General features: G+C 40.1%; 1 protein-coding gene across 1 annotated transcript in view; it reads left to right on the forward strand.

Moving 5' to 3' along the window:
• LOC127617765 (dystonin-like) overlaps positions 1-12,625 on the forward strand; it is a 116,364-nt gene that overhangs the window by 79,049 nt on the left and 24,690 nt on the right. Inside the window, exons 6-7 of the mRNA XM_052089843.1 lie at positions 259-351; positions 11,696-11,862. Coding sequence (XP_051945803.1) covers positions 259-351; positions 11,696-11,862 — 260 coding nt within the window. The remainder of the gene's footprint in view (positions 1-258; positions 352-11,695; positions 11,863-12,625) is intronic.

Below are 12,625 nucleotides of genomic sequence, written 5' to 3' on the forward strand. Positions count from 1 at the left end.
CACACATGCTATTCCCTCTGTGGAAATATTAAGTGATATAATATACTTATTATCTAATATGTAACAGGATTACATTTAAAATACAATCTTATTTACCTGAAGAACCCAGTCAACTAGCATTGCATGTCATTCTATTAATGTGTTCAGGTTTTGGTGATTTTATATGGTATTTAGTGTTTTTGCCTACATATAATGAATGCAGAAAACAGCATGGTCATATTATAATGTCACTCATCTGAACTACTTTTGTGTGAACAGGTGAAACTAGTGAATATCAGAAATGATGACATCACGGATGGCAACCCAAAACTGACATTGGGTTTAATATGGACCATAATTCTGCACTTTCAAGTGAGTCAATATGATCTCTTAATGTTTTTAACAATAAATCATATTATTTATTTGTTTAGACAGTTTCATGAACACTCCTGCTGCTCCACACTGAGGATTTGCCAATTTTGTTGTTGATTTCTGTGACATATACAATGTCTCTATGCATCTTATTTGTTGCACCTGTTCTTCATGACTTGCATTCTGTGTTTGAACTCATTAGTTTTTCATTGAAAGTTAGGAACATGAAATACAATTGAAACTGATGAAAACTTCTTTCATTTATGAGTTCATTCTCTGATCACTAGAGGTCCGACCTTATTAATGGACTTGAAAGTGCAGAACCACATTAGCTGAAGCTGAAAACACCAATGTTTATCATTTCTATTTACTGCTGCGTTTGATATCTAATCAGCTTTGATCTGCTGTATTTCAGCTTCTCTGACTTTACGGAGGATTTGAATAGTACTGGGGTCTTAAAAGGCACCAATTTGTTGAAATGAGTATAAATGTTGGTTTGACAAAACAAACTGTTATTGTACAAACTTGGTTAAATCCCTAACCTGATGCCTGTTATGAAGTTTAGTTCCTCCTAGAACTTTCAAGCTATATTACTGTCTGACAGTTAATGGGAACAGACAATCAAAACAGTACAATACCATTGAAACAGCCTAGCAACTGCCTAGCAACCATTCGTAACACCCTAGCAACCACATATCAAACACCTTAGTAATCACCTAGTAATGCCATAGCATTAGCAACTGCCTAGCGACCATACAGAACATTAGCAACTGCCAACAGTAGCAATGCCATAGCAACCAAACACTACACCCTTGCAAGTGCAACCACCTGATCATTCTATCTAACAACCACCTAGCAATACCCTAGCAACCACCCAGAACAAATCTGCAACTAACTAGTGACCACCCAGAACACAATAGCACTTGTCTAGTAGCCCTATAGCAACCAACCAGATCACCCTAGCAACTCCATATCAACCTCTCAGAACAACTTTGTTACCACCTAGAAATGCCATAGTAACTGCCCAGAATGCCTTAGCAACACCCAAACTACACCCAAGATAAAACTAGCAATGCCTTACTAAACACCGAGCACCGAGCAACTAGCCCTAGAAACAGCAACGTGATCAGAACACAAACATGCACTGCTCCGCCTAATTCACATCTGCAGCATATAGTGATCAAGAATGCGACCACAGCGTGCTCCAACAAATCCAATGCTCATCCTTCTGGCAAACCACACTGACCCAGTCTTCCTGACAGCCCACATACGACTCACAAGGGCTCTCAAAACAAGTTAAAAAAATCGATAAATGGAGCAAAGCAAAAGAATGTGTTAAATAATGCTTGAGTTCATAAAACTTGCTGACAGGTAGCGTGGGGATGTGCTGTAGCACCTGCCGCTGTCAGTCTCACGCAAGCCGTTGGGCATGCAGCGCTAGTGCATGTGGGCCTGTTCCCTCATGATCTGCAGTTGGATGGTACATGAAGTTGTTTTTGATAGCTCTGTCCAGACATTAGAGTTTTTATCAATGTTTATATTTTTTAGCCCTTACTTCTTTGGAAGAATCCAGTTTTTAATAGGTTTCCAACTAATTACATTTGCAAATAAAAAGTGTTTGCAACTCTGTGAGAAACAACGTAACTTACACTTATAGATAAATTTAGCAGAACCCATTGATCCATCATACAATATCCACAGCTTGCATCTGAATACTGTCTATTTGAACATTTAAATCAAAGTCATTTTCTGTTAACTCTCAATCAAGCAGACATTAGCCAGTATGTGGTTTCAAAAGCTTTTGGTTGCTATGCGGTTTCCAAGGTATTCTGAGTCATTTTTAGTACGTTGCTATTTGGTTCCCATGTGGTTTCTATGGTGTTCTGGGTGGTTGGTAGGGCCCTACTAGGTGGTTGCTATGGTGTCCTGGGTGGTTGCTAGGTGGTTGTTTACTGGCACAAGTCAAATTAGCCCACCCCCATGTCTCTGTGATATTCTGGCGTTGAGATATGGCTGGTTTTTTAGCACATTGCTATGCTGTTTGTGTTCTGGATGGTTGCTAGGGGACTACTAGGTAATAGCTAGGATGTTTGTATGCAGTTCCTAAGGTGTTCTGAAGATTTTTTTAAACACATTGCTATGCGGTTGCTAAAGTGTTCTGAGTGTTTTGTAGCACGTTGCTATGCAGTTGCTATAGTGTTCTAGGTGTTTGCTAGGGAACTGGTAGGCAGTTGCTAGGGTGTCTTGCATGGTTGTTAGGGTGCTGTTATGTGGTACCTAAGGTGTTCTGAGTATTTTGTAGCTTGTTGCTAAGCGGTTGCTATGGTGTTCTAGGTTATTACTGGAGCACTGCTACACTGCTAAGGTTTTCTGAGTGTTTTGTAGCACATTGCTATGCAATTGTAATGTTGTTCTTGGTGGTTGCTAGGAGACTACTAGATGGTTGCTAGTGTGTCCTGCATAATTGTTAGCGAGTTGCTATTCTGTTTCTAAGGTGTTCTAAGTGTGTTGTAGCATGTTGCTTTGTGGTTGCTATGGTGTTCTAAGTGGTTAATCGGCACTGCAACAGTAGGCAGTTCTTATGGTGTTCTGAGTGTATGCTTTAGCACATTGCTGTGCGGTTGCTAAGAGTGCTTTGTATAATGTTGCTCTGTGGTTTCTAGGGTGTCCTACTTTATTAGTCCAAGTCAAAGAGGCCACCCTAAAGTCTCTATGATATTCTGGTCTACGATCTGTGGGATTTTTTTTTACCCATTTTCAGCTGCAAGGTGAAAATATAATATTGTACACTACCGGTCAAATGTTTTGAAACACTTGACTGAAATGTTTCTCATGATCTTAAAAATAATTTAATCTGAAGGCGTATGCTTAAATGTTTGAAATTAGTTTTGTGGACAAAAATATAATTGTGCCACCATATTAATTTATTTTATTATAAAACTAAAATGTAATTAAAAAAAAAGTTTTTGAAATTGATGTCTACATTGGGTGACTACATTAAAATGCTAAAATACAACACAGATCCATTTATATTATTTCATACTTTTGATGACTTAAAAAATAAAATAATAATATATATATATATATATATATATATATATATATATATATATATATATATATAAGAATGAGTAAGTGTACGGTAGTGTACATTATAACCATACAATTGAGATGTCTGATATGAAATGCCCTTGTTATGATTAAGCAAGTTTGTATCTCCTATATAATTTATCTTCCTCCATATCAATGAGTTCCACTGGTTATCTTTGTTTGTTTGAAGTACTGGACTTAGACCCCTCCAGAGCTTTGCTCTATGTTTGAGACAGATTGAACAGCAAAGAGAGAGCTTTGTGGTCTGGGACATTATAGTTTGCCCTGTATTTGTCAAGCCAGCCATGCTGTCCTGTAATTTTTAAAGCCCGTATGATAGGCCATGACTCTCACAGCCTGGTATATCCTATTTGAATGGCTCAACTTGTTTAGCAGAGCTTTCACACAGGACACACAATTACCAGACGCTCTCGGATGAGAGTCTGTCCAACTCCACTCCCCTTTTCCTTGTTCTCTCCTGCCTCTGACCATGAAGCCGGTCTCTGGAAACTCAACACCAACAGGGCTCCGGGTGTGGCTTTGTTTACACATCACATGAGGGCTGTGACGTGTCATCAGCTGTGACAGAGCTACCTACAGCTGTGTTAGTTAATGTCACTTGCCGGGTGCCTCAACCTGTGCACTGTTTGTTCTGGAGTTTCAGGGCAAAGGGTGCAGTTTCAAAGGTCATTGAGATATATCCATATTGTTGGCAGTGTGAGAAGAAAGGGCCGGGCTTTGCAACGAGACCTGTGAATGTGAGATACAGGAAACAGAAGTGTATTTCGAGTGTCTCCAGCTTCATGGAGGGAATCACATCATCTGCTTTGGATGTTTGGGACAACTTCTGGATTATCTGACATCACCTCCATATCTCAACACAAGCAAGGCTGGCTGCTACCCTCTTGGGCTTAAAGAGCTCCTGAACTTTTGAACTTTTTCAGAGCTTGCAGACAGGAGGGAAACTTTTGTTTGATGGGCAGCGTTAGTAGTATGAGCGACCATCATGGGCAATATGTGTGGATGTGTTAGGAGCTCCAAGGAGGAATGTTATGTCGATCCCACGAAAGCCCCAATCAGACCCACTCCTGAAGAGCGCAGTGGTCATCAATACTTTCAACGGAGGAAGAAGAGGAAACCTGCCAAGTTAAATTTCAATGATTCTCGCAGGGATAGCTGCAGGAGTGACAACCTGGATAATGGTTCAACCTGTAGCCATTCTCTCAATCCGATCAATACTTTTAACTCAAACCAAGATGAGCTTTCAAGGCCAAGGCAAGATAGCATCAGCCATGTGGTCTACGTTGGAGAAGTCGAAGTTCTCCGAGTTAAAACTGGTGGAAGACCAATTACTCCTCGGAAGGACAAGGGCGAAAGCCTGCCCACCATAGAGCACAATCTACATGGCGTCGCTAAGAGCTCCAGAGGCATTGCTTCAAAGGATGGGCTTTTGGAGAAGAAACTTCTGTGGAGACAGTCGAGGAGGGCAATGAGTTTCGGGGTGGTGGAACATCTGCTCCGGACTTTAAGAGGACAGAGCTCCAGGAGGAGCAGCATGGATCAGCGGCTGGAGAACATGAAGGGGCTCTCCAAAATTATATGTGACACTGAAGTGCACTGGAAACGAAGAAGGGCCCTCACTTGCTCAGGAGGTTTAGTTTCCCAAGCTTCTCTGGAAACTGGCCAGCAAGATCTTTACCATGCTTTTGCTAAACACCAGGAGGTAATGCAAGCGTTTGTCAACATATTAGATGCTGCTTTTGATGTGACAATACATTTTCAATCAGGAATAATGGTCCATTAGGCATAGAATATGAAATATATTGTAGTTGTATTTGTATTACATTACTTTGTTCCTTGGAACACAAAAGGATGATTTTTTTTATGTAACGGAGATTCTCACGAAATTTGTCAAGAAAATGTCATGACCCTTTTTTTTTTACCTCCAAATCATTAAAAAACAAGACATTTTGTTTTGTATAAATAAAAATTAAGTCTGTTTTAAGACCATTAGGATTTTTTTTATACAGTTTATAAAATGTGTCATCACAATAATATTCTCATAATGGCAATTTTAAGAAAATTATGTATTATTTAAATAATAAAGTATTTATACATCTTACTCCCTTGGTACCACCTTTTATTTGCACTGATTTAAATTTAAAAACATGTTGAGGGCACAAATGTAATAAACTGTCCTAAATATATTAATGTCCCTAAATGTATCAAAGGGCCTAAATGTAATACGTTTTAGTCCTATTTGTAATAAATGCTCTAAATGTAATACAAATCTAATTAAGGGTCTAAATGTAACAATGGTACACTTTAAATTAAAGGTGCCTTTGTTAAGGGGTTATAAATAGTTCTATTGATGACTAATAATTATTGTTTATATATATATATATATATATATATATATATATATATATATATATATATATAATAATGTATAATTATTATTAATATTGACTAAAATTAAATATGGTCTCTGAGAACTGATGAACAGTACATAGCTTAGAGTTTCATTGAGAATTATTATGAATTTCCTCAATATGTTCATTCATCTTACTTAATAGTACTTGATGGCATACTTACTCACAGTTTACATGTTTTGGTGTGTTTGGTTCTTGGCTCAGTGTTTCTACACCCACAGTCTAAACACCATGTGCTCTACTCCATTCTGACAAACTATAATTAAGCTATGGCTGGCCTGCAGAATCTATTAAGTTACTTCAATGGCAGCATGTACGTTATGGGCTCATTATCATATTCAGCAGGCTGTGACTGAAGCTGTTGGCTTTAATATGTGCTTTCTTTTGAGTCAGTAGGTGTTGTTTGGCTTAACTTTTTCAGCAAACCCTTCTCAGCAGTGTGAAGTAAGGTGAGATGTGTATTGGCTAGAGGGCACGTGTCCATTTCCATTCACTGTTCATTTGTCACCATCTGTGTAGCACACTGCTATATTCCAAATGCTTAACCCTTAAATGTATTGTAATTTTCCCAAACAGTCTTACTTAAGTAATAAGTCTTTAGAGACCCGTGTCATGGAATGGGTAGCGAGGTGAGGACTCAAGTGCAGGTTAAGGATGGACTTTATTAAATTAAAAACAAAACAAAACATAAAACAAACAAACAACTGTATGTGAAAAGCACACTTCTCTGCCTTGACAAACAGCCGGTTCTCTAACAGCTGATGAAGCACCTGCCTGACGTGCCACACATGGTCCTGCATATTCTGGGAGAAGATGAGAATATCATCAAGATAAACAAAGACAAAATGATCGACCATGTCTCTAAGCATGTCATTCACGAGCCCCAAAATACAGCTGTCCAGTGTGGTTTCTGGAGATCAAAGTGACCAGCTTAGTGGAATGGGTTATGACTGACAGGGGCATGCTGCTAAGCATGTGGGTGGTGATGGGCTCATCCAGTGGGATCCTGGGAAGCCACCATTTGGACACCAGTGTCAATGAAATTCCCTTCGGTGCTGGATCCACTAGGTGTCCGGGGGCTTTTTCCAAGGGTGTCATGCTCGGCAGTTATCCCCTAACTACTGATGAGCGTTGTCTTATAACGGACAGGAGGCAACAAGATGGCTGAACGGCAAACCCTTTTGATGTCGTCGCTGCCTTTCCTTTGGGGCATGGGAAATCTACCCACCTGCATAGATTCAAAGTCAAGAGGAACTCTTGGTTGCAGGCATGGATTGTGAGTGAGGTTTAACTCTCTGTGAGGGGGAAGAGCGGCACCGCCAATGCTCATTGCGTTGAGTGAAATGGTTATACACCTGGATGGCTAAGTCCACCAAATCGGTGAACCACGGGGGAAGGTACAGAGAGTACAGTCATCTTGAATAGTGTCCGTGAGATCTCACAAGAGCAAATCTCTCATTGCGGAACCATTCCAGTCTCTGGAAGCATCCAGGGTGAGGAATTCAGTGGCGTAATTGGCAACTGATCAATTACCCTGGGTCAGCCCTGATAATATCCTCCCAGCTTCCCAAACTTGAGCTGCCTGGTCAAACACTCTGCTCAAAGTTCAGAGGAGAAATCTTCATATTAGGAGCAACATGGATGCCGGTTATCCCACATCGCTGTTCCCCATTCTCCAGCCATCCCGGAAAGGAGTGTGATGATACACACAATCTTCATAGTGTCTGAGGAGTATGTGGAGGGCTGCAAGGAGAAGAACAGTGAATATCTGAGAATTACATTGTGGAATTGTGCGTGCCTCGTGTCACCAGGGGGTGTGAGAAGCTGCCGGAGATGTGGAGGGGGTGTCCTGCGCTGTACTCGGAGCAGAGGGAGAGCGGAGCTGCTGAACCTATTACCTCGGTTAGAAGCAGATATCTGGTCTTGTTGTCTTCCAAGCAAAGTGTCTTGTTGAGAGAGGGTGGAGCGTAGAGTTGTCTCCTCTGCTGGGTCCATGCTGGCCAGTTTATTCTGTCAGGGTTGGGGACTGGGGAGGATAAATGACCCAAGAGCAGAGAGAGAGAGAGTTCAACAGTATTTATTCACAAGTTATCAAAAGTCAATTGAAGGTGCATCCTGCACTGGCTGAAGAAGTTGGAGAACTAGCGAGCCACCAAGAGCTTGTAAAGGAAGTCTAGAGCATTCAGATGAGAGTCTGTAGAAGCTGGTGAGGTGCAAGCGAATCCCAGACGATGCAGGTAGATATCAAGGAATCCTTCTCCACAGTCCTGTGCACCAAATTGGCAAAGAAAGAGAGGAAACATGAGGAATAAGAAGGGAGTGCAATTAGAGGAAAGCAGGTGGCAGCGGGCATGTAACTCATCATCGTGATCAGCGTCTCCACAAGATCGATCAGCGTTCCCGTGGAAACGCTGATCACGTATTTAGGTGGACCTGTGAGACACGAGTAAGAGAAAAACAAACAACAGAGCCAGCACATATGCTGGAACCGTGACAGGTTGTAGAAAATGCCCAGATAATGTAACTGTGGCAGCAGGGGCATGGTCAAGCGCCCGTCCGGGAGAGGAAAGCGGTAAGGGCGCTTACACCTGAGCTAAATTATGCCTAACACCTGTCTCTAATTCCAGTGAGCACGAGGAGAGCGGCATAAAAGCAGACACAGAGCCTCCAGTCAGGGGGAGACGACAAGCCAACTCAGTGCGCTTGTATTACATTGTGTGTTGTAAAGAAAGAGAATAAAAGCTTACCTTGCGCTGAACACCTGTTTCCTGTCCTCCTTCTTGTGGGAAGCGTTACACTAACATTTAAAAAATAATTTCAAGAAAATTAGAAAACAATAAAATGTTATATATTTTGAAATATTTGGATGTTTTATTTTTTATAAACAAAAGAGACAATGCAACAAATCAGGACAAATCTAGAAAATGATTCATTAATGTCACACTGAAATTTAATGAGATGCAACTGGCTACAATAACAGTAACTTCTAGGTTACGGATGTAACCTCCGTTCCCTGATGGAGGGAACGAGACGTTGTGTCGGAGAAGTGACACTAGGGGTCTCTCTTGAGCACCGAATATACCTCTGATCTATGAAAAAAGGCCAATGAGAAGTTGGCAGCTAGTATTTGCATACCCCTCCCCCGGACATACGGGTATAAAGGCGAGAAAATACTAGAGTTCATTCAGGATTTTTCTGAGGAGACGGAAATGGTCCGGCCACTACTGCGCCTCGGCTCGGCGATGTGGCCGGGAAGACAGAGAGGGCCCTGAGTCCAACTGATTCTAGCTGCTCGAAGGGAGGTCTCTGGAGGCCCGCAAGGACTACCGAGAGGTCCCAGGAGGGGAACAGGCTTGGCCGGGAGGGATTTAACCTCCGGGCGCCTCTTAGGAACCTGATGATTAAGTCGTGCTTACCCAGGGACTTGCCATCTACTGCGTCGTGGTGGGCTGCGATAGCAGCGACATACACCTTTAGGGTGGAAGGGGACAGCCTCCCCTCCAGCCTCTCTTGCAGGAATAAGAGCACTGACCTAACTGCGCACCTCTGTGGGTCTTCGGCCCGGGAAGAACACCAATTGCGAATTTGCATGAAAGTGCCACTTCATGCCTGGTGGAAGGGGCTCTGGCTTGGTTGATCGTGTCTACGATGGTAGGTGGTAGACCAGCTAGATCTTCCACGTCCCGTCCAGGGGCCAGATGTGGAGTTTCCAAAGGTCTGGATGCAGATGCCAGAGCATGCCCTGCCCCTGAGAAAGAAGGAATTTTCCAGGGAGGGGCTGTCGTGAGGAGTATGAGGTCCGAGAACCAGGCCCGGGTGGGCCAATAGGGAGTGTGACTTGTTCCTCGTCCTCCCTGACCTTGCACAGCACCTGTGCAAGAAGGCTCACTGGGGGAAATGCGTATATGTGCAGCCCCGTGGGCCAGCTGTGTGCCAGTGCATCTGCCGATAATGATACTACTGAGTACTAGTATACCAGTGCGTCTACTGATAATTCAACAGTGTTGATAATTCATTGTCGCACAGAAAGTCAACGTGACATAGTATTTATTTGTATGAATATAGTACTCATTTCTCTTGTAATAAACAAAGAAATAGACATCCTGTGATATTAAACTTACAGAATCATAAAAAATATAACTTATGGAAGTGAAAAATAAAACAAAAAAAAACAACAACACTCTTATATACCTCGGGTCTCTAATGACCTTATACACTTTTGGTACTTAAACCATTAATTTTATTACATTTTTTTGTAATTTTGGCAAGTTTTTATTTTTATTTTTATATACACTATTTATAAAGATAGATTGGGTGAGGGACAGTGGGTGGAGTGAGGTCCCGGGTCTCTAAAGACCTGAGATATGCATTTAAGGGTTAATGTAATTTAACATTGAGACTACTATAAATAGCTTTGGTAAATCAATGATCAAATGTCATATGAATCAGCATCTGGCTATTTGCTCCAGAAGAGATTAAATGCTGAGACAGAAAAATATAGCCATTTAAATTATAATATTTGTTAAAGAGGACTAATGAGGCACTGTTTACTTTTGTACTAATTTAACTAAATATTAATTTGGGTAAAATGCATTGTTTAGTAATGTTTACTGGCTGCTCATACATTTACATTAGTTATCACATTTTTATGACTGCTGTGTTGTTAGCTAACCCCATTTTTACCATTGTCTGCCTACAAATTGCACATTTTCTCCGTTAATAGAATTTTGTTTTAAATTTCAGTTTGAAAGTTGTGTGAAATACAAAATAAGGTTTTGCTGGATTATTTGCAGAACAGTCCGATTTGAATTTGGTATTATAGCAGAACCTGTGAGATGATGTAATTTGAACAGTTGAGTGAGTGAGGAAATGAAAGAATGAAAAACAGGAGGAGGAAGAATTAAGGAAGGACATTTTGACTTTCTGCTACTAATTAGTTAATCTAGGGATTATGACTTATATATATATATATATTAAACAAATTACAGTAACCCAGAAGTGAACAACACATTAAACGTAAAAACAAACAAACAAACAACAACAACAATAAAAACAAACCTGGAAATGCAATGGAAATAAACCACAGCACATTGAAATTCAGCCACAACACAACAGAAAAACCACAACACAAAGATTATTAGACACAAATTAACAAAAAAAAAAACACTACACAACAGAAAAGCACAACACAATGGAAATAAGCCACAACACAATGGAAATAAGTCACAACACAACAGAAAAGCCACAACACAACACAATAGAAGTAAGTCACAACACAACAGAAAATCCACAACACAATGAAACTAAGCCACAACACAACGATAATAAGCCACAAACCAACAGAAAAGTCACTAAACAACAGAAATAAGTCACAACACAACAGAAAAGCCACAACACAACAAAATTAAGCCACAACACAATGGAAAAGCCATAACACAATGGATATAAGATTGAACAATATCATGCTCTCATCTGCATTCAGTCAGAACTGCCACACAAATAAAAATACAGTGTTTAAAAACATTAATTTTCTGTTCATTTTGTTGTGTTGTGGTTTATTTCTATTGTTTTGTGGCTTTATCCGTTGTGTTGTAGCTTAATTTCATTTTGCGTTTGTTTATTTCTGTTGTGTTTTCAACTTTTGTTTGATTTGCAGATATTGTTGTGTTGTGTACCCCTGGGCCACCATGCTAAATAGATATGAATGATAGACATGACACACAGATAGACACTTTTTTAAATGATGAGCCTTATTATTCTTATACTTTATGTTCTTAACAATATTAACAGGATATAAAATGTTTTGTCTCTCCTCTCTGTAGATCTCAGACATCCATGTGACAGGAGAGTCTGAGGACATGACGGCTAAAGAGAGACTGCTGCTGTGGTCCCAGCAGATGACTGAAGGCTATGTAGGGGTCCGCTGTGACAATTTCACTACCTCCTGGAGGGATGGGCGACTGTTCAACGCTATTATTCATAAGTACAGGTAACATCATAGTTTCTTTAGCTTTGTTCCAAAACCTGAAACCTCACTAGAAACTTGAAAAGGATTTCAGTAAGCAAACTATTTTTAATTTTCTAAGCATACTGTGCAATTATTTAATTACAGCACACACAAATATGGGGTAAAATAGTCCATTTGTAATTTGATGGAACTGTTTTTAATGGGTCTTTAGTATTGAATGAAATATAAATATATTTAGGCTATGATCAACCATTGGTTGACATCCTGGATGGAGTTTTTACTGAGCTTGTTGTAATGCATTCTGTGATTGTCTCTCCATGAAGCATACATGTTATGATGTTTTATAGTTTGGCTAAAACACTGTGAAATGAAGACACTAAACACTTGCGGCACTGTTATGTGTGGTATTTCTGTTGTGTAACAGATGTTTCATGATCTAATTGATTCCAAATATTCTGCCATACCTTTTTTTTTTCTTATTGAATATCCTGTTTCACTCAGAAATATGTCACTTTAAAGTAAAATGGGTTACAGACGTGCTTCATGTTGATTTTAAAAATGCTGTCCAGGTAAATATCTTATAGCTTTAATGTATGTAAACATATTTCCCATCTATATTCTTGGAATATTCTATTAGTTTGGCCTCAGAGTTATTACCTGCTCCTCACAGTTTGGTGAAATGTCATTTGAAATATCCTTTGCACACACACAGTCAGCAGGTGACTTACATTCTTGATGCAGTGAGATCCAGCAGATGGAAAATGACTTCAATAAATCAGATGAT

Source organism: Xyrauchen texanus, chromosome 24 (assembly GCF_025860055.1).
Source record: "Xyrauchen texanus isolate HMW12.3.18 chromosome 24, RBS_HiC_50CHRs, whole genome shotgun sequence".
NCBI lineage: Eukaryota > Metazoa > Chordata > Actinopteri > Cypriniformes > Catostomidae > Xyrauchen > Xyrauchen texanus.